Genomic DNA, 21028 nt, shown 5'->3' with positions numbered 1-21028 from the left:
CAGACCCCCTCATCTTCTCCTCTGGGTGCTCCTCCCAGCCCCATCAGGTACCTCTGTGGGTCAGGGAAGAAGCTGAGGGTCTCCTACCCCCCCCCTCTCAGCCCCTGGGCTGTTACTGGAGCAGCTGAGCATCTCCTCAGTGGATCCATGGAGCTGTTTTCTGCTGGAGGGCAGAAAGCTGGTCCCACTATCAGGAAAAACAGGAAAACCCATAAAATTCAACCAGTGGTGCAAAGCAGGGGCTGGGGCACCCAGGAGTCTGTGTGAGGGTCAGGTGTGGGGGTGCCAAGCTCCAGAGTCTTTGCCCCCACCTGAGGGTGGGCAATGGTCCCCCCTGTCCCCATCACCCCGTGTTTGAGCCACTCATGGGATTTGCTTTTCTTCCCCAGAATCCTGCTGCCCAGAGACCTCCCCTTGCCCCGGTTTTCCCACCAGCTCTGTGTTCACCTCGAGGCACAGCTCCTGTGCTGGGAAAGCCCTGGGAAGACAGAGAGAGGTCAGCATCCTGCCCGGGGGTCCCTCTGTGCCAGGCTGTATTTTGCTAGTTTAGAATTATAAACTGTCAAAACAATATATCTGCTGCAACAGTCAAACAAAACAAAACAAAAGGTTGTTGGAAAAGTGCAAATAGGCTGAGAGAGTCTTGAGGGAGAGCGAGCAAGGCTGGGCCAGCAGTGCTCTGGAAGTGGCCAGCTTGCCACGGGCTGGGGCAATCTGTCCTTAGGAGGTCTTTATAAAAACAGGCACCTCTTCCAGGCTGGCAGAGTAATTCCTGAGGATGGTGCCCCCATCAAAGACACGGGCAGTGCTGGTGTCCATCCACAGGTGCCCTTCCCCAGGCAGGTAGATATCTCTCCATGTCTGCCCTTTTTCTGTGACTGGAGCCACCAGGACCTGCAGTGAGAAGAAGAAAGGAAAAAGGGGTGTAGGAGGGGAGGATCAGCCAGGATGTCCCCTGGGCTGTCCCAAAGGATGCTGAGTTTCTTCCCTCTGCTCCCACAGAGGAGATGGGGAGGTCTGGCTCCCAGCTGGAAGTGAGAGCATCCATCCAGCAGAGGCCAAAGCTGGGGAGCACAAGGCTTCCAGAACTGCACTGAGATTTTTTTTTTTTCCTATTAAATTAAGGAACAAATTCCTCCTGGGCTTTGCTGTTGGCTTTGGGGTTTTTTTAGGGAGACAATGTCACCACAATTAGCAGCATCCCCACATAAAGATGGATGAACACCTTCCTGCAGGGGGGCTGCAACACTTTGGACTGAGAACTAGGCTTTTAGTGAAACAAAAGCAAAAAAACCAAAAAAAAAACCCAGCTGTAGGAACTGTCAAAATCTTGATCTGGGATCCAGGCGAAGCAGGAGGAACAAGGATAAAACAGTGCTGCTGCACAAATAAAGTCTCCTTATAAAAAAGGGAGGATGGGGCACAGCGTTCTTAAGAAAAGTCTTTTTTGGAAGGCCTGAATTTCCTTTCCAAGGCCTTTTTTGATCATCTATGGCCCAGGGAACACTTCAGCACCTGCAGTGGGATCAGAGGGACACATCACAGGGAGGTGACAACCCCACTGCAGAGGGGGTGGCAGCAGCACTGCCACTTGTCACCTGGGTTGCTCTCAGTGGCCCGGGGAGGACACCCAGCCCCACCACCTCCTACCTCATCTCCAATGAGGAACTCGTCCTCGATGGTCAGGGCAGTGGGGTCTGTGGGGCTGAGCCACCAGGCTGGACGGAAGATGGGGAAGCCCATCCGGAGCCATTCCTGGCTGGATCTGATCAGGAGGGGCACAACAAAGTCCCGGTGCCTCTCTATGCACTGACGGGTCAGGTTCAGGACCTGCAGTGGGCAGGAACAGACACTCAGGACAAGTCCCTCGCACAATAAACAGCAAAGCAAGCAGAAGAAAGAATGAATATTTATGTAGCTCTCTTTCTGTTTCTTGCTTCTTTTTCCCTGGTTTGGTCTTGAGCACTGCCAGGGCTGGGGCAGCCACAGCTTCTGGGGGCAACCTGGGCACCCAGGGGCTCAGCACCCTCACCCCAAAGGATTTCTCCCTCTCTCCCTCCCCAAGATCTCCTCTCCATCTCCTCTCATCTCCCTCTTGCAGCTGGAAACCCTTCCCCCTCATCCTATCCCTCCAGGCCCTTGTCCCAAGTCCCTCCCCAGCTTTCCTGGAGCCCCTTCAGGCACTGGGAGCTGCTCCAAGGGCTCCCCAAAACCTTCTCCTTCTCTTCTCCAGCCTGAACACCCCCAACTCTCTTCCCCTGGCTCCAGAGCTGCTCCAGCCCTCCCAGCAGCTCCAGGGCCTCCTCTGGACTGGCTCCACCAGGGACATACCCAGGCATCACAGCAGAGCCAGGGTGGTTTGCTGAAAGCCATCACAGGGAGGAAGGTGACAATCTGCAGCCACCGCACGTACAGCTCCGTGTCCCCCGGGGTGTCACCAGCCAGGCTCCCTCCTGTGGGGGACAAGGAGCTGAGTGAGCTGCCTGGGAGCTGCCTCCTGAAACCCACAGCATGGGTGCGTTGCTTGTTTGGTTGTTTTCAGTTCCCCTGCTGATTCCCTGGCAACATTCATCTCAAGTCAGCCCAGCAGAAAATTGGGGACCAGGAACCAAGTTCTTCAAGCAGAGCCTCCCTGAAGCAGAGGCTGCAGAAACCCCTCCCTGAGCAACCACTGCAGAAACCTCTGCAGAAAAGGCAGAAATGGGGCAGGGGGAGGGAGCAGAGCAGGAATTATTACCTACAACATCGGGGATGAAGAAGTTGTACCCCAGGAGGCTGTAGTGCAGCACGGAGGGAATGAGCCCCTTCAGCCCAGCGTGGCTCCAGTCTGAGTGCAAGGGGCTCATCTGGATGAAGAACGGGAGGTGACTGGAGCTGGGGGGACAAGCACAGACCCTGAGTTTCCAGAGGGCTGGCAGGAACCAAAGCTCCCTGGTGCTTGGCTGTCCCAGCAGCCGCTGAGGCAAGATGCAGGTTTCTCCAACCTCTTGGCATCCCCCTTGGAGGGAAACCAGTGCTCCCCAGTCCCACTCCAGCCACTGCACCCATCAGATGGTAACCAAATCCTCCTCTTTCTCCCCAAAACCCCCATTCAAAGCTCTTCTTCTCCTCATGAGGACCACATGGTGGTCCACACCTTGATGGCAGCACAGCCATGCTCTGGGTTGTAGCTGTGTTCTCACATGGCAGGAAAACACTCACAAAAGACATACCCAGGACACCAGCTGGAGGTTAATCTTGTTTTTTTTTTTTACAGAAATATTTCTGTAAAATGCTTCTGCCTTGGCTTTTTCTGGGGGGAGGCAGGGGTCATGCCATCAAGCAGCCTGGTGCAGAAGACAAAGTTTCTGGTGGCCCAGGAGGGTCAAATCTGGACCTTTATTGTGAGATTTGGCTTGAAAAATGGTCTGGAGCTCCTCTGAGCAGCAGGGTTGTTGGTCTGAGCCTGTTTGCTCCTGGAGTTTGGTTTCCTCCCAGCCATGTGCTGACTTTTCATCTCGGGAGGAGGTGAGGCTGAGGCAATGGGTGATGAAACACTCGTGGTGTGGAAATGCCCACCAGGAAAGGTACGATCCTAGGTGGACTAAAAAATGGTTAGAAAAGGGGCTCTTTCCACCACTCTGGTTGTGCAGCTGGCTGAGTGAGAGCCCATCACCACCCTGGCAGATGAAACTTTGCCTTTTCTTTCAAAACAAACTATTCTGAAGCTGCCTTCTCATGGGATTTGCCATCATTGCCTCATCCACATCACAAAATGCCATTCTGCAAAGAGCCTGTGCAACCCTTTGCATCTGCCAAACACACAAATAATGGGGAAAAAAATAAAAATAGCAGTTTTCGGTCTTTTAAGGGAAGGGTCTTAAGGTGCATTACAACTGCTAATTAACAGATTATCCCTGCTGTGAGCAGTGCAAGCATGAGAAGTCAGAAAAGCAAACACCAGGAGCAAACACCACTGTGGGGATTTGGCCAAGACTCCTGGTTCACCCTCTGCCTCCTGCAGACCTGAGGCCTGAATGGCCCTAAGCAACACGGGGTGGTTTTATCTGGCACTGATGCATTTAAGTTCAAAGCGTTTTTATGCTTTGAAATATTAAAAAAAAAAAAAAAAAGAAAACACTGAAAAAGGGAGAGCAAGAGGAGGTATGAGAGTGAACCCTCCCTAGACCTCCTCCCCAGTGGTCCCCTGGGTGCTGAGGGGTGCCTGGGAACCCCAAGGACACATTTAAAGCATCACCTTGCCCCCCCTCCCAAGGGGCCATCAGCTCCAGCAAAGCATCTTCCCCCCTTGGTACCCACCTGGCCCCAGCACTGATGATGGTGGCATTTCCCAGTCTGGCCAGTGCTGCCACCAGTGCCTGGGTGTACCGGTCCCCCTCCAGCTCAGGGGGGGGTGGGACAGCTTGTTCCAGGAAGGAATTGCCCTCCACCCCTTCAAAGGCCACGTAAGTGGCTCCCAACTCCTGCTGCAAGCGCCGGGCACGAGCCAGGTACCAGCCCAGGGCCACCTTGCTGGTGACATTCAGGCGGGCACAAAGCTGACCCCTCCACGTGGTCAGCAGCGGGACCTGGAGCAGGGGGGAAAAAGGTTTTTCAGACCCTTAAAATATCTGCTGGAGCCTTAGGATATCCACGAGGCCCTTAAAATATCTGTCTGACCCTCAACATACCCATTAAACCCTTAAAATACCTGTCAGACCCTTAGGATATTCCCCCAGGGCAGGGGCTGGAGGTGCCAGCTCTGCCCTCTTCCTGCCCGACCCTGCCTGGCACCATCAGAGTGCAACCTGTGAAGGTGCAAACGCCCCTTCTGCCCCCCACTCAAAAGCCCTAAAACCTGGAGCTGAGGGCAGACTGGCAAACAAGTAACACAAAACTTCTGGTAAGGGTGGGGAGTGATGGGATGAGGGGTGTTGGCTTTAAACTGGGAGAGGGGAGATGGAGAGGAGATGGGAGGGACAAATTCTTTGGGGTGAGGGTGCTGAGCCCCTGGGTGCCCCCAGAAGCTGTGGCTGCCCCATCCCTGGCAGTGCTGAAGGTTGGATGGGGCTTGGAGCACCCAGGGCTGGGGGAGGGGTCCCTGCCTATGGTGGGGGTGGCACTGGGGGGGATTTAGGGTCCCTCCAACCCAAACGAGTCTGGGATTCTGTGGCAAAAGACAAGTGGGAGGGTGTGGTACCGAGCAGCCCCCGGGTCTGGGCTGGAGGCCAAGCCAGGAGCATCCCAGGTCCTGATCATCCCGCAGGGAACGCAGGAAGAGCCGGGAGGAAACGGCAACGTAGGGAGAGAGCGTGATGGAGAGCTGCAGGGGGGAGATCAGGGAGGGGGCCCAGCCACTCCCCGACTCCTGCCTCTTCCCCCCTGCCTCGGGCACATTGTCCTGCTGGAGGAAGAGAAAGGAAAAAAAAAGAAGAAAAAAAAAAAAAAGAAAAAAGAAAAGAAAAAAAAAAGATAAGGTTCATTTTTAATAGGGGTGTTGGGATTTTACAGGTAGGGTTGTTACGGGGGTTGATCCTGGAGCAGAGGAGGCTGAGGGGAGACCTTGTGGCTCTCTGCAACCCCCTGAGAGGAGGTTGGAGCCAGGGGGGGTCGGGCTCTGCTCCCAAGGAACAAGGGATGGGACAAGAGGAACTTTTGGCACAACTCAAGTGGTGCCAGGGGAGGTTTAGGTTGGAGCTGGGGAAGAATTTCTCCCTGGAAAGGGTTGTCAGGGCCTGGCCCAGGCTGCCCAGGGCAGGGCTGGAGTTCCCATCATGCCTGGAGGGGTTTCAGAGCCTGGAGATGTGGGGATGAGGGACATGGGGCACTGCTGGGGGAACAATGGTCTTGAAGGACTTTTCCAACCCAAACAATTCCATGATTCACAGGAGCTGGTGGTGCAGCTCTCTCCATTTGTGCCACGGCTCAGCAGCCTGGGCAGACCATAAACCAAAGGACAGAATTATTCTCTATTACCCCTTCAAAAAAGGAAGATAAAAGGGGAAGAAAGACTGGAAAGACCTAAGGTTGGAAATTGAAAGAAAAGAAAAAAAAAGGAAACAGATTTACTACCACGGGGGAAAGGCAGTACCATAAGGGATGAAGAACCAGACTACAGATGTACACAGGGGTCCATCTGGAAGCTGAGTTGGGTGCTGGAAGGGGGGGGATGGATGTACCTCAGCAGCAAGGACGATGGTGCTGTGCTCCCCCAGAGCCAGGACCCCCTCCTGCAGCCGGTGCCGCTTCAGCCTCCTGGCCAGAGACCTCAGACCCCGCTTGATTTTGGCAGCAGAGCCCTCGGGTCCCTGGTACCTCCAGACGGGAGCCCTGCACGGTGGGGACGAGACGGGGTTTTTGCACCCGGTGCCGGGGACAGCAAGGAGGGCTCGGGAAACGTCCCCGAGGTGTGGGGGAAGGAGGATCTCACCCCAGGAGGGCCATGTCGGGCAGGGCCCGGGCCTGTCCCCCCCGCTGGCTGCCCAAGTGCCGCTGCGCGGCCGCCACGTCGGGGCTGACACAGAGCTGGTAGCGCAGCGGCACCGCCGCCATCCCCCCCGGCGTCCCCAGGCAGAAGTGACGATCGCTCTCCAGCCAGAGGAAGAGGGGCACCTCGGGGGCCACCGTCACCGTCACCCCTGTGGGAGGCAGAGAAGAGGGACACGGTGTCGGGCTGAGCACCCAGCTCCTCCCCGGACCCGCACCGGGACCACCCCGACTGGTTTGTGTCACCCTCACGGAGAGGGTGACCGGGCACGGGGATGGGCTGCCCAGGGAGGGGGTGGATTCCCCATCCCTGGAGGGTTTTAAGAAGAGACCGAACGTGGCGCTGAGTGCCATGGGCTGGGAACCACGGGGGAGTGGAATGAAGGGTTGGATTTGGTGATCTCAGAGGATCTTTCCAACCCGGGTGGTTCAGTGATGCTGGCTGGGGAAGAACATCCCCATCCTCTGCTCCTGCCCATCCCTTTTCACCCCCAAAAGGGCTCTCAAGAGCTGGGGCTGCTCCCTTCCTTGCCTTGCTGGTCCCTGTTCAGCTCCAGCAGCAGCTTCAGCTCCACCCATGTTGGGCAAAGTGATCAATTTGGGGAGGGGAAAAGCTGAATTTCAGTGTTTTGCAGAATAATCCAAGTATCTACCCAAAAACTGACAACAGCAACTAAACCCCCTCAGCATCAGGGACCTGTCAAGGTGAAGCCACTCGAGAGGAGCTGGAGGATGTGGGCACAGATCTCTGCTTGCAGATGGACCTCACCAGGAGCATGGGATCCCTGGGGTGGCTTGGGTCACCTCAGGCACCCACTCAGAACCAGGGACCGAGGCTCAGGATCCTCTCCTTCCCCTTGGCAGGATATTTCAACCTGGGAGACACCTACCCCGTGCCTCACCGGGATGCCAGGGGTGAGGAGAGGGATGGAGCAACAGAGGGATGGAACCAACAGGACATGGGATGGGGAATGGTGTGATTACCTGTCGAGCCTAAAAAATATCTGTCCAGAACAGGTCCAAATCCTTCAGGATTCCTGGCGAAGTCACTGCTGACAAAGGGCTGGGCCTGGCTCTCAGCCCGGTTGAGTGGCCAGCGGGGGGTGCGGGTGGTGGCCCCCCCATACCAGGAGATGTTGGCCATGGAGAAGCAGTCCTGGGGGGAAAAGCCAGCCTCAGGTCAGACTGCTTCCCAGCAAGAACAAACCCAGTCCAGGAGGTGCTGGGGTTTGCTGCAGGAAGCTGCTCGTGCTCACTGCCCCATTTCTGCAGCTCACCAGTGGGAGATGGGGAGATTTAAGTTTTTCCTGGAGAAGAACAAGAGCTGAGCTTCCAGGCACAAAAAATGGTGAAATTCTGCCTGGTGCCTCGACTGCTCAGCCTGAGATTTATTAAAGTTGTCAAATGGGGTAAGGGCAGGAGGAGGAAAAAATAAAAACCATCAAGAGTCACAAGCCTGAGTTATGCACTTTGCCTTAAAGAACAAAAGAAGCCTTAAGTGCAACGTTTTAACTTTCATTAAAGCCTGAGGTGACAATTCTGCTTCCTTTTCCTCTCGTCTGTCTGCACGCAACACGCTCTGGGTGGAGGAATGTGAAAATCCCACTGGGGGAATAAAACTGCCTGAGCACCCAGAGTAGCCTTTAAAATAAAAAGGAAATTACATGTAGGAAGAATAAAGTAGCTCTTCCCCAAAGTCAGACAGTTTTAGAGGAACTTAAATAACATAAATCACTGTGAAGCAGCCGGGGGGCCCAGAGGCAGCCCTGCACCCACCACCCATCACCATCAGTGAGCTTTAGAATCCCCAGGATGAGCTGCCAGGGAGATGCTGGTGTTTCTCCTGCTCATGGTGGCACCACCACAGTGCCCCGGGGTCATGGGGACTGACAAGAAAAAGCAGTTTCCTTGCTGAGGCTGAAAAGCCCCTCTGGGTGCTGGGGACACTTCTCACAGGGCTGGGGGGCAGGGCAGCAGCAAGCCAGCCCCAAAAGCCACTGCTCCAGGGGATGTCCCCACCTTCAGCCCGCCTCCTGTCAGAAGCCATCAACTTTCCCTCAAAGGCTCTCAGTGTTCTGCCAAAGCAGGGGATCAGTGGGGCTTAGCAACCCTCGTGACTGCACAGGCTGGGACAGGATTCCCCAAAAGCCCCCCCGGGGGATCTGGGCCTGCAGGCTGGGGTGGGCAGAGAGGGACCCAACACAACCCAACCAACCCCACCACAGCCCAACCAAACACAACCCAACCAACCCCATCAGAACCCAACCACAACCCCATCACAACCCAACCAACCCCACCACAGCCCAACCAAACACAACCCAACCAACCCCATCAGAACCCAACCACAACCCCATCACAACCCAACCAACCCCATCCCCACCATCCATCACCCCATCCCCAGGCTCGGGCAGCAGCTCCAGGAGCTCCCAAGCTTGTTCCTGCCATGGGGGCAGAGAGAGGTTCAGTCTCACTAAGGGGTGGGGACAGGGAATGTAAATTATTAACGTGGAAACCCTGGAGGCTCCGATAGCTCTGCCGGGTGTCAGCTGAACGAGTCACACCAGCTAGGAGAGGGGGGAGAAAAGACAACTCTTCCTAACTCTTCAGCTTCACTGGATTGTATTTTCTAATAGCTGGGTTTTACGGGGGGGGTTGATTGTATTAAAAAAGTGGGGAAATAACTCCTCTATCTTGCCCTCTTCTCCCAGACACCCCAAATGGATGGGGGCGGGGCCACAGGTGGGCTCAGGCAACCCCTCCCACCCCCCAAAATGACTCCACGGGTGATTTAGGGGGAAAATCCCCAAGGATCCCATCCCACTCCCTTGCCTGTCCCCAGGGCCCCCCACAACAGGACCCCGTGGGCTGACGAGGTTTTTCCTTCCCCTCCCTACAGCTCATTTTGAGTCTGCTTTTATTTAACGAGGGAGAGAACTGGGAAAGATGCAAAGGGGAAAGAAACAAAACACAACAAGTTCCCATAATTTTTTGCAGCAGCAGGGAGGGATGGATCCTCTCCCGAGAGAGCTGCCCATTGTGTCTGTGGTTGGAAGGGACCTGCTGAGCTCCTCGTGCCTCTCGCCAGCATTGTCATCTGGAGCACTTATTTATTTGGTCTCTATATAAACACGGTTTCCCCACCCTGGGGTCACCATCGTGGCCCCAGGAGAAGGTGGCTGTGGCCCCTCCGTGGTTTTGAGGCTCAGCATCAAGGCATGAGGGGTTTTTCCCAGCCAGGACCCTTTGGAAGATGGGGGGGTCCTTCACCCCGAAGCTGTGGCTGCCCCATCCCTGGAGGTGCTGAAGGTTGGATGGGGCTTGGAGCCCCCTGGGCTGGTGGGAGGTGCTCTCGGCACTGGATGGTCTGCAGGGTCCCTTCCCACCCAAACCCTTCTGGGATCCTACACCGTCACCCCACAACCCTGCTGGGTCCAACCCACAGACCGTCCCCTTTTTTTGCCTTGTTTTCCCTCAAACCTCACGAAGGGCCCGGGCTGGGGGCGGGGTGGGGTGTGCGGGGTGTCCCCCCTACCTTCAGCCGGACGTCGGGGCGCAGGGGGGTCCAGTGGACGCTGTAGCACTCGGTGTTGGGGGCCGGGGGGGTCTCCAGGGAGAGCCGGAGCTCGGCGTCCTCCTCCCAGGCGTAGCAGAAGAGGCGCCCATCGTGCCAGCAGTAATCCCGGGGAGGAGGGGGCTCTGCAGCCGGGACCCCCCCCACCGCGATCACCGCCGCCGTCCGCCCCCCCGGCAGCCCCCGCAGGAGCAGCGCTCCCCTCCGCCGCTCCCACAGCATCCCCCCCGCACCGCCCCGCAGCACCCACTCCTCCGGGGACTGCTCCAGCGCCTGCCAGGAGATGATGCCGATGGTCATGGTGAAGAAGACGGCCACCCCCAGGCATCCCAGGGCGCCCTTCCAGGGCTCCGTCATCTCCCTGATGCCCAAAGTCCAGGTGGACTCCGGGATCTGGGCGGTGTGGCGGGAGACGGGCATCCCGGGACCGCCGCGGGATGCTCCGGCTCCTCTGCCTCCCCTCCTGCAGCAGCAGCAACAGAAGAAGAAAGAAAACCCTGGGCTTGGAGGGCGCCCAAGAAGGATTTAAAAAAAAAAAAAAAAAATTAAAAAAAAAATAAAAATAACGGAGCCACAACTCTGCGCAGCCATCCCGGGGGGAGAGGAGGCTCTGCTGCCTCTGCAGCCTCCGCTGCGGGGCTCAGCCCCGAACCCCCCCGGGGGGACAGTCGGGCCCCTTGGCATGGCCGAAAGCTGCGGGAGGGGACACGGGGGGAGGGGGCAGCAGCTCAGACCCCCAGCCCCCGGGTGTCGGGGCTGCTGCAGCAGCTTTGGGTTTACAAAGCGGCAGCAAATTGCCAGGAGGTGCTGGGAAAAAAAGGGCAGGGTGGGTAGGAAAAGAGGAGGGGATTTTCCATCCCTCTTTCCGACAAAAATATTTGATTTATGGTGGGGGGCTTATTCCCCCCAGGGACACCCCTTTCCCCCCCGCCGGGTTCCTTTTACCTGCAGGCAGGTGACAAGATGCTTCAGCTGCCCTCAAAAAGCGGTCGGCGGTGCCCAGGTTATTTTTCTGCTGTCGGGTTTTTTTTCCCCTCTTTCCCCAAGGTGGTTTTTTTCCTTCCCGGCCACCTCAGAGCTCTTTATAGCCCAGGGAACTTGAGCCGAGCAAACCCAGGAGCGTTATCCAAGCCGAGCCCTGTTCCCTCCCTCCCTCCCACCCCGCTTCCCTCAGGCACCTGCATGGGAAACACAGGCAGGGAATTAAAAAAACAAAACAAAACAAAAAAAAACCCCAAAACCCAACCAAACAAAAAAAAACCCCTAACACAACAAAACCCCCACAATATTTTAAAAAGCATTGATTTACACGGGAGTCATTTAAACGGATTTTTTTTTTTTTGGCCAAGCGATGGAGATGGCTCTGGTTGAGCCCTCACTGCACACCTGTGAATCCACAAGGGAGAAAGTGTCAGCAGTGCTGAGCCTCCTCATTCGCTGCTTTGGCTTTTTAAAAATTGGACTCATGGAATTGTCCCGGTTGGAAGGGACCTTTGAAGTCATCCAGTTCCAAGCCCTCTGCCAGGGGCAGGGACACCTCCCACAGATCAGGTTACTCAGAGCCCTGTCCAACCTGACCTTAAAAACTTCAAGGGGTGGGTGGGTGGGTGGATGGATGGATGGATGGGGCTTCCACCACCTCCCCGGGCAACCGGTGCCAGATATTCGGTAATTATTATTATAATGATAAAATATTATTTAGTATCACAATTTATTATTGACCATCGTTATTACAATTTATTATAAGTAGTATTAATTATCGTTAATAGAGCTGTTATAATTTATCAGTTACTATTTGTTATAACTCTCCATTATCATTATTAATGAATTTTTCATTACTACGTTTTGGAGAATTTTCTCCTTGTTTCTCCCTCATGCTCAGTGAGCTGCTGAGGCTCCCCCAGGGTCGAGGTGCAGCTTGTGTCCCCCCCAGCAGAATCCCCCTGCAGCCACCTGGGACCATTCCCATCCCCACAGCACAGAAAATCTGGGAATATGGGATTTCCCTGCTCCGTGTCCCAGGCACTCACCCCCCTATTCCTTGCCCTCTCCTGGGGTGGTCAGGGCAGCCCTGGCTCTGATGAGCAGCACCACAGCCTGCTGGCTGCCCAGACATTTAAATAATAAATTTAAAAAACAGAGATTTCAAAGGATTTGCCCATTCTGCTTCCAGGTGAAACCCGACAAACCCAACCCTGGAACCCAAAGAGAAGAGTGCTGCTCACCCCAGGAAATGCTGCTCGAGGGGCTCAGGGCTGGCCAGATCCACCAGGAAAATCCACAGCCGTGGGGCAGGCAAATCCTGGGAGGGGTCTTCCCCACCACCATAATTAGGATTAATTTTTCCTTTCAGCTGGGACAACATCCACACAGGATGGGGAGGAAATTGGGTCCACCAGGGGAGGACCAACACCTCCCAGTGCCTGGCTGGGAATCCGGAGCCAGCAGGAAAGGTTGGATCCAGGATGAGGAGGAGGGATGAGGCAGGTGGAGATGGGGGAAAAAAAACCAAAACACCTCATGAAAATAAACGGGGAAATATTTCAAAAAACAGGGAGAAGGAGGGGGCCTTCTGCCACCAGAGTGATGGGGAAGGCTGCAGGGTCTTTGTGAGAGGTTTTATAAACCCACCTGCCCCAGCCAGGGCACAGTTTGGTTAAAGAACATACAGAAATGGGGCAGGGGAGAGAAAAAAAATGCTCTTTGGGCTGGGGTGTCAGGGGGTGCTTTATCTTTCCATCCAGGGCAGAGAGGGATGGATGGGGACACGGTGATAGCCCTAAAAACTGAGAAAAGCCACAGAGGAATCAACAATTCCCCCTTCCCCACCCCAAAAGGGGCTGTGGGGTGAGCACTGGGGTGATGTGGGGGAGCTGGAGGCAAAGCTGGGACACACGGGGGCTGTGAGGGGGGCACTGGGACACGGGGGGGGCTGCACCCGGGGAAACGGGGCAGGGGGTGGGTAAAAAAAAAAAAAAATCTTTCCTTATCCAGCAGCTCAAATCCTCTCCTTGCACAGCAGGGAAAATCCTCCTGGAGATTTTGGGCAAATCAGCCCCCCACACCCCCCAGCTCAGCAGACAGACTCCCAGCCCCCTCCTCAACCAATTTATGTTTCTTTTTGGGGGTGGAGGAGCGGTTTTACCCTTTCTCCTGCCCATCACAAGCCGCAGCCCCACCTGGCTCCGGTGCCCAGCGGGAATCCGGGCTTCACCTCCCTTGCTCTTCCTCACACCGCCAAGAAAAACCTCTTCTGCTCCACTGCTTGCAGGAGAAAAGGAAAAAAAAAACCAAACCAGCACATTTTGGGGCAGTTCGCCTGGTTTGCAGCAACCCGACCTGTCCCTCTGGTCTCCCAGGGCTTGCTTCTTGTTTTGGTTCGGGTTTCCCCCAGTCTTAAGTCCCCTCCTTTGCAGAACGGGGCAGCAGAAAGCCCCTGCCCGGACTTTGCAGCTCTGAGACCCCGAAATTAAAAAAGGAAAAGGCAGGGGCTGCTGCAGCTCCCGGCTTCTCCTTTAAAACCCTTCGGCTGTGAAATCCCCTGCACCCTCCAGAGCCTTGGGCTGGACGGGAGAGCTCAGCTCCCCAGCAGTTTAACAGAAAAAGGAAAAAAAAAACCACAAAAAAACCCAAAAGAAAAACCGGTGATGCAGCTTCCAAGAAATCTAAATCTCAGTCCCAGATGAGATTTCTTTTTTTCCTCCCTGGAAAGCAACCCCGAATTTCTATGAACTCCCAGGCAACTTTGCAGCTGTTTATAGTGGCAGTGAAGGGAGCAGGAGCCCCCTGGGACTTGGGACCGTGCAGGCAGTAACTGCACCCTAAACCCAGGAAATGTGGCAGCTCCCAGAAATTCACATTTTGTTTTCTGCTCTGAGCTTAAACCCGAGCAATTGAGAGGAGGAGAGGTTGGGCATTGCTCGGCCTGGGGGTCCACAAGCAGCCCCTGCTTGGCAGATGCCACCAAGCAGCTCCACACATCCCTCCAGAACCATGCACCCCTCCTCCAGGGAAACCCTTCAAAAAGCCCAAACCCTTGGGGGTTTTTTCTTTTGTCCGACTCCTCCCGTGCTTGTCCTCAGCCCCTGGCCAAGAGGTGACCCCACCTCAGGTCTCCTTTCCTGAGCAAGGTTTGGGATGCTGGACCCCAGCCCAGCTTCAGAACGGGGTCATTTCTGGGGAGGGTCCCCCCAAACCACAGGGATTCCAGCACCAGTGAAGAAGACTCAGGGTGCCAGGAGCTGCTGGGGAGGGGACCTGCAGGCGAGGGAGCTTCTGGAGAGGATTTTCCTCCTTCCTCTGCCTCTCCCAAGCTTCCCAGCTCTGCAGCCCACACACCAAATTAAGGCCCTGCCCTGGAGATGCCTTCTGGATGATGAGGCCAAAGCTCTCCGTGTCTCTCTGTGGAGCTGAAGCATCACAGCCCAGGCACGGGCTGACCCAGGTGTGGGACAACCCCCTGGACACCCATGTGTCCCCCTGGGCATTTTCCAACAGCACCAGGGGATGAGCACAGGATACCAACCCCTCCAGCAGTCTCTTTATTATCATTATTGAGCACCCCTCAAGCCTGATGCCCTCCAAGGGTGGTTTGGGCTTTTCTTTTGGAAGCCTCCAAGGAGGCTCAAGCCACAGCCCTCACTCCCAAACCCCCGGCTCCCACCCTCTGAATCCCCTTAAAAGTCACTTTAGTGGCATTGTCCTGCCCAGCCAGGGGAAGGCTGCAGGTCCTGCAGCCCCTCAGAACCCAACACCCCCCCGGGGGCTGCCAGGGGAAGGACCTCGGGCACCTCCTCTCCAGGGACCTGGTTGTAACTCACCTCCCCAAGCAGCTGAAGCTGCAGCCTCTGCTCCAAGGAAGCCAGAGACCTTCTTCTTCTCCCTCTTCTCTACTCCCTAAGCCCCACCACAGGGATTTGGGATTCACCACTCCCAAGAACTCACCCACGATGGATGTGGCATCCTCAACACTTTATACCTGAGAGGGTAAACTCCCCCCCGGAGAGCCCTGAAGGCTTTTAGTAATCAGCCCTGAGGAGCTCCTCCTCCTCCCTGCCAGCAGCCGAGCCTGGCACTAATGAGCTTTCCTGCTAATTACAGCTGGGGAGCCTGGCAGAGCCGCCTGCAGCTCCAGCCAGAAACCCCCCGGGGGCTGCAGGTGCTTCAGCCACGAAGTGCTCCAGGACACCCAAAACCTCTACAGCAGGGAGAAAAGCTGAGGCAGACATCCAGGATGGAACTGGGGAATGGTTTGGGTTGGAAGGAACCCTCAGGATGATCCCGTGCCATGGTCAGGGACCCCTCCCACCAGCCCAGGGGGCTCCAAGCCCCATCCAACCTTCAACACTGCCAGGGATGGGGCAGCCACAGCTTCTGGGGGCACCCTGGGGCTCAGCACCCTCACCCCAAAGAATTTCCTCCTCACATCTCCTCTCAGTCTCAGCACTGAGTGCCTCGGGCTGGAGATGGAGCAGGAACATCTGCCACTGGCACTGCTCTTTGCCCAGGTTTTATTTGCACTGTAATTAAAGCAGCCCAAATTTTTTTAAAAAGGGGTTATTTTGCTTCTTAGCAAAGCCAGGGATTCCTGGACTTGTTTCCCCACCACCCCTGTACCCAGATCTCTGTTCTCCTTTCCAGCGTGCCCGTGGTGCCAGCTTGGGAGGGAGAAGAGGGCAGGAGGGGGGTCCCAGGGGTCTGCCCCCCACACCACCTCCTGTTCCCACACCCAGGGGGAAACCCGGGGTGGACAGACAGCCCCAGGCTCTGACAGACAGACACAGGGCTGAGCGTGGGCAAAAGGACCTTCTGGGCTCTGCTGGGAGGACCACAGCAGAGGGTGGGTCTGGGGGCACCCAGGGGTGGGTGTGGGCAGTGCTGGGAAGGTTTTGAGCAGCCAGATTTTACCCACCAGCAGCCAAGTTCCCCAGGACAGGGAGAGCTGGGGACAGCCCAGGAGCCACCCCAGTGTTGGGGGTCCACTCTTTGGGGCACCGACAGCCAGCAAGCTCACCCAGGGGAGTGGGAAAACCCATCCAGAGCTGTCTCTGCTGGGCCCAAAACATTCCTGAGCCTCCAAGGGCTGACCCAACACCACTGAAGTCACCAGGAACCACCTTCATACTGACTTCAGCTGTGGAGGAGGAGGAGGAGGGAGCAAAGGGGTCAAACGGATGAAGAGCATCTTCCCAAAGCCCTTCTGTGAAAACCTACAGGCTTTAAAGGGCTCTTGGACCCCAACCTCACCCTCCCCACCTCTTAACCAAGGGCTCTTGGACCCCAACCTCACCCTCCCCACCTCTTAACCATCCCCTCCTGTGAGCCAGCATGGCCCCACGAGCTGCACCTCAGCCCTGGCAGCAGGAACCCCATCCCTGCAGCAGCTCACTCGGGGATGTAGTCCCTGAAGGAGTTAAAGCTGAGGCTCCGTCCCGCAGAGTTCAAGGTGGAGCTGGCTTGCATCTTAGGGATCTTCTCCATCAGCTTGGACACTGTCCTCCTCTTGAAGGAGCCAGGGGAGAAATGCCCCTGCCTCATGAGCTCCTGGTAGAGGGTGTTGAACACCACCACAGTCTCCTCGTAGCTGTCCCGGGTGGAGATCTCATAGAAAGGAAGCTTCAGGGCTTTGGAGAGGTTCTCCCCATCCTCCGTGGACACCATCCTGTCGAACTGCAAGTCCTTCTTGTTGCCCACGATGACCACGGGGGGCTGCTCGCTGGCACTGCTCCTCTTGGGGCTGGAGTGGATGTGGTTGATGAGGAAGCAGAGCCTCATCACCTCATCAAAGCTGCACCGGTCCGTCACCGAGTAGACCACAGCGAAGCCATCACCCCACTTGATCTTCTCCTCTATCTGCAGGGAATCCTCCTCCTGCGGGGCAGACACCCTCCTGTTACCACCAGGAGCCCCAGCAGCCCTGCCTTGCCTGGGAAACCTCCCCAGAGGGCCCCTCACCTTCTCCCTGAGGGTTTTGGCCCCGGGCTCGCAGGCAGCAGCACCTGGGGCAGGAACAGGGTTGGGTGAGGTGATGGATGGAGATCATCATGGATCATCATGGATCATCATGGATCATCAGCCCCATCTTCATGCCACAGCTTCTCCGGGCAACCTGGGCCAGGGTCTCACCACCTCACACCAAAGAATTTCTCCCTAGGATCTCATCTCATCTCATCTCAATCTCCCTTCCTTCAACTCTCCCAGCCTGACCCCAGCCCTCCCATCACCTCCATGGCCTCCTCTGGACTTGCTCCAACAGCTCTCTGTCCTTCTTCTGCTTGGGGCCCCCATTGTGATCAATATTTGGGAGAGCACAGCTGAGAGCTGGTGGAAGAGCAGGGATTCAGGGGCAAGCCAACCCTTCCCTGATGGCCCAGCCCAGGGTGGAAGGGGTGAGCTCACCTGTCCTGCTGTGTCCAGGATCTCAAAGTTCACCATCTCCCCGTCCATGATGGCCACGTGTCTGTAAATCATTTCTGGAGGAGGACAGGCACAGAAGTACAGCTGAGAGAAGCCACCAGGGAGCAAAGGACAGCCCTGGAGGAGTCCATTTCCACCTCCTGCAATCCACAACCCTCGTGGCCTCCATGCTGAGCCCACACCTCAACGTGATCCTCAGCTGGGGACAGCCCTGGGCCCACACCACCCCCACAGATTTTGCCTCCACAAAACAACAGAAATGGGAAAGGGGCTGCAATGAGCAGGGGGTACCCTGTCTGGGACAGGGTCTGACCATGGCTGGGCTGGCCAAGGGGGAAGAGAAGGGAATGGGGGGTGAAGGCACCAAGAAAAGGCTGTGACCTACCTAGGGTGGGGTCGTAGTCTCCAATGAACCTCCTGGTGATGAACCTCACGGTCAGAGCTGGGAAAGAAACCCAGGAGGAACCCAGTGAGGGTTTTTCAGACCCCACTGCAGAGCCCCAAGTGGGCCAGGAGCACCAAATCCCAGGAAATTCACCCAAAGGCTGAAGTAGGAGGAAGGTGGGACAGGGTAAAGCAGGAGCTCCTGACCCCCAGCAGCTCCTCCTGCCCCTTCCCTCTGCACCAGCACCCAAATTGCACCATTTGGACCCATTTCTCCTGCTGGCAGGGAGGTGGGAGCAGGAACAGTGATGAAACTGCTAAATCTCATCATTGCTCCCCCTGCCAGAGCCCAAAAATTCAAAGATATTCCTCATGCTTTTCCTTGGAGAAAAAAATAAAAATGAAAAGCTTTGCCATTGCTGGGAACTTCCAGCAGTAGGAAACCCCTCTGTCCCCAGAGAAAGGATGGGATGGGGTGGGATGGGGTGGGATGGGATGGGATGGGATGGAAGGAGTTTGGGATACAGCAAACCTGCTCCATGTGGACAAGCCAGAGTCCACCCACATCTACAGAGAGGTGACCCAGAATCAGGGGGAGGGGAGAAAAGGGTTTCTGGAGATCAGTCCCATGTATTGGGCAGACATCCACAGCCAGAGCACACGGTGGTGGAGCAGAGCACCCAGTGCCAGGGATGAAGAAGGGGCTGGAGGTGAAGCTGCAGTGGGCAGGGGGTGCAGGCAGAGGGGCACCACATCCCCACAGTTTTTTTTTTCACCATCTTGACCATTCACAACTCCCAAAAGGGATCTCCCTGGAGAGCCCCAAGATGAAAGGGTTAATCTTGTGTTGACTTTGGTCTCCAGGGATTCTCAGACAGAGGACAGGTCTGAGTCAGACCTTCACACTCCTGATGGGGCTGCACCCCAACCCAGCACCACTTGGAGCAACTGAGATCTCGGATCACTGGATCCAAAGATTTCCAAACCGCTCCAAAAGGATCAAACTTCTGATGAAAACTGAGGGGTTTTTTTCCCCCTTTTGTAACTGCCTGGGCTTTATTTGTCCTCTGGGTTGTTCCCACTCTCACCTTCCCCACCAGCTCCTCCTTCCCAAGGGGTTGGACACCCACAGCTCCGGGTGATGTGGGGTCCACCCACACCCTACCAGCACCAGGAGCTCAGGGATGTGTTGGGATCAACCCCACCCTCACCGCACCCCAAAACAGGGGATCCCCACCCACTGCACCCCATCTCCCCCCTGCCCTGGGGACCAGCACCCGAGGGGAAGGGCAGGAGGCACCCGGGAGCTGAGCCCACCCCAGGCAGCCCCCGGGAGCCACTGAGGAGGACACTGGGGACAGACCCAGCTGGAGGAACCCCGGGATGATCCAACCCATGGAAGAGGCACAAGAGCCTTTCCTGCTCCCACTGGGGGGGTTTGGCACTGGGGGGGGTGCAGAGACAGGCTGGCTGGGCTAGGGGGACCTGGAGTGCTCTGGACACCGGGGAGAGCCGTGGCTGGTGGCTCCAGGCCAAAGAGGGGACATGGGAACCCCCCCAGGGTGCTGTGGGTGCATCTGGAGCTGCAGGGGTTGCTGACTGAGACCTGGGAGTCACCTCCATGAATCGCCCGAGGGAAATGAGGATTATTCCCCAGGAAGCACTCGCCGGTGACTGTATATGGAAACACAACTTGAGAGGCACCGAGGGCCAAGGCTGCCGGCTGCCAGCTGGAGGTGCCACCACCACAGCCCGGGAAAAGCTTGGGTCTTCCCAGAGGGACAATCCGGCAGGACATCACCCTGTCCCTAAGGACACGGAGAGAGGAGAGAGGGAAGGATGATCCCCGGCCGGGAGTGGGGTGAAGGAGCTGAGGTGCTCAGCATCCCAGACCCTCTGCCCCCAGGGGCAAGGCGCAGGGAAAGGAAGGAAGGGTTTTCCTAAAAAAAGAAAAAAAAAAGCCCTGCAGAGCGTTCCCTCCCCTGCAGCCAACTCCGAGGATTAAAGCACAAAGCTGAGCTCGGCTTTGGGTCCCACCAGCAGAAAAATCCCCCTGGGATGAGATGGATTGCAAAGCACCCACTGCGGATCCTCCCGGGAGGGAACCTGAGTGCTCTGCAAGGGACCGGGATGGGGATCGCGCTCGGGGTCCCACTTGGGCGATGCCATGGAGGAGCAGCTCAGTCCCCATCCCGGCTCCCTGAAACTGCCCCCGCCGCGGGACCCCCGGGGGGCTCGACCCCTCTACCCGGGGGATAGCCGGGGGGTCGGGGGGGGCCGTGGAGGGGATGCAAAAGGACTGGAGGGGGACTGGAAGGGGGAGGCAGAGGGGGTGTAGGGAGGGTGCTGGGGGGATGCAGAGGGGCAGGAGAAGGAATGGAGAGGGGATGCAGAGGGGATGGAGGGGGAATTCTGGGGGGGAATGCGGGGGGGATGCAGGGGATGGCAGGAGGATGCCCGGGGGGGTGCCGGGGGGTCCCGTCCTACCTGTCTTGCCCACAGCGCTCTGTCCCAGCACCACGAGGCGCAGGGTGCGGGCCGGGCTGAGGCTGACGGAGCGGCGGAGGGGCCGCGGAAAGCTCATCCCGGGACCGGACCGGACCGGGGCTCCGCCGCCTTCCCCGCTCCACCGGGCGCTGCCCCATCGGCTGCGGCTGCGGCTCCGCCCCGGGGGCGGCTCAGGCCATGCCCACCGCCTCCTCCTCCTTCCCTCCTCCTCATTCTCTCCTCCTCCTTCTCCTGGTCCCCCCGGGCACGGGGTCCGGCGGCAGCGGTGCCCGGGGCCTCCTCCGGGGGGATCTGGGCTCTCCGGGCACCGTGCCTCAGTTTCCCCGCAGGCCGGGGGGCTCTCGCCGGGACCCCCTGCTCAAGGCAAGGCAGCTGCCGGCCTGGAGAGCCAAAGGGGACGGCGAGGAGGGGAGGTGCAGCCCCTCCCCAGAGGGGGATACATGGTCGGGGGGCTGCCTGCCCCAGATCCCTGCCTGGAGTCCCCTTTCAGTGTGTGCAGGAGCTGTCGGGGAAGGCACAGCCCGTGGGCTCAGCATCCAGGTCCTCACCGAGCCCACCCGGGCAGCCCCAGCCCCGGCCCTGGCCACCAGCAGGGCAAGGTGGCAGCCACAGACTGCAGGACACGGGACACGGGTGACACCAGCTCTGCAAAGCCCAGGACAGACCCCAGCAAGGGCCTGGAGC

At 57.2% G+C, this 21028-nt stretch overlaps 2 protein-coding genes across 2 annotated transcripts; both read right to left on the bottom strand.

Moving 5' to 3' along the window:
• Positions 1-508: 508 nt before the first annotated feature.
• On the bottom strand, positions 509-10574 carry LOC139804730 (SITS-binding protein-like). The gene is made up of 10 exons (XM_071762225.1): positions 9998-10574; positions 7450-7621; positions 6410-6617; positions 6159-6309; positions 5180-5380; positions 4300-4568; positions 2738-2874; positions 2332-2453; positions 1651-1830; positions 509-894 (listed from the first exon to the last, which is right to left on the bottom strand). Exons 1-10 carry the CDS (start codon positions 10454-10456, stop codon positions 721-723), a joined length of 2073 nt encoding a protein of 690 aa, XP_071618326.1. The 5' UTR covers positions 10457-10574; the 3' UTR covers positions 509-720.
• Positions 10575-14564: 3990 nt separating this feature from the next.
• Positions 14565-20680, bottom strand: LOC139804553 (ras-related and estrogen-regulated growth inhibitor-like). Its single transcript, XM_071761912.1, has 5 exons — positions 20324-20680; positions 17838-17894; positions 17435-17508; positions 16335-16906; positions 14565-16291 (listed from the first exon to the last, which is right to left on the bottom strand). Exons 1-4 carry the CDS (start codon positions 20418-20420, stop codon positions 16421-16423), a joined length of 714 nt encoding a protein of 237 aa, XP_071618013.1. The 5' UTR covers positions 20421-20680; the 3' UTR covers positions 14565-16291; positions 16335-16420.
• Between the last annotated feature and the right edge of the window lie 348 nt (positions 20681-21028).

The sequence above is a fragment of the Heliangelus exortis genome, chromosome 18 (assembly GCF_036169615.1).
Source record: "Heliangelus exortis chromosome 18, bHelExo1.hap1, whole genome shotgun sequence".
Taxonomy (NCBI): Eukaryota; Metazoa; Chordata; class Aves; order Apodiformes; family Trochilidae; genus Heliangelus; species Heliangelus exortis.
Note: the sequence above shows the minus strand (reverse complement) of the source record. Positions and strands in the feature narration are given on the sequence as shown.

Excerpts from the sequence above, each read along its gene's own strand:
- LOC139804730 (XM_071762225.1), bottom strand. The coding sequence starts at position 10,456 with ATGCCCGTCTCCCGCCACACCGCCCAGATCCCGGAGTCCACCTGGACT. Across the intron at positions 6,618-7,449 it reads ATATTTTTTAGGCTCGACAG|GGGTGACGGTGACGGTGGCC; the intron begins GTAATCACACCA and ends TGCCTCCCACAG. Across the intron at positions 4,569-5,179 it reads CCAGACCCGGGGGCTGCTCG|GTCCCGCTGCTGACCACGTG; the intron begins GTACCACACCCT and ends CCCCTGCTCCAG.
- LOC139804553 (XM_071761912.1), bottom strand. The coding sequence starts at position 20,420 with ATGAGCTTTCCGCGGCCCCTCCGCCGCTCCGTCAGCCTCAGCCCGGCC. Across the intron at positions 17,509-17,837 it reads AGACTACGACCCCACCCTAG|AAATGATTTACAGACACGTG; the intron begins GTAGGTCACAGC and ends GTCCTCCTCCAG. Across the intron at positions 16,907-17,434 it reads TCCTGGACACAGCAGGACAG|GAGGAGGATTCCCTGCAGAT; the intron begins GTGAGCTCACCC and ends TCTGCCCCGCAG.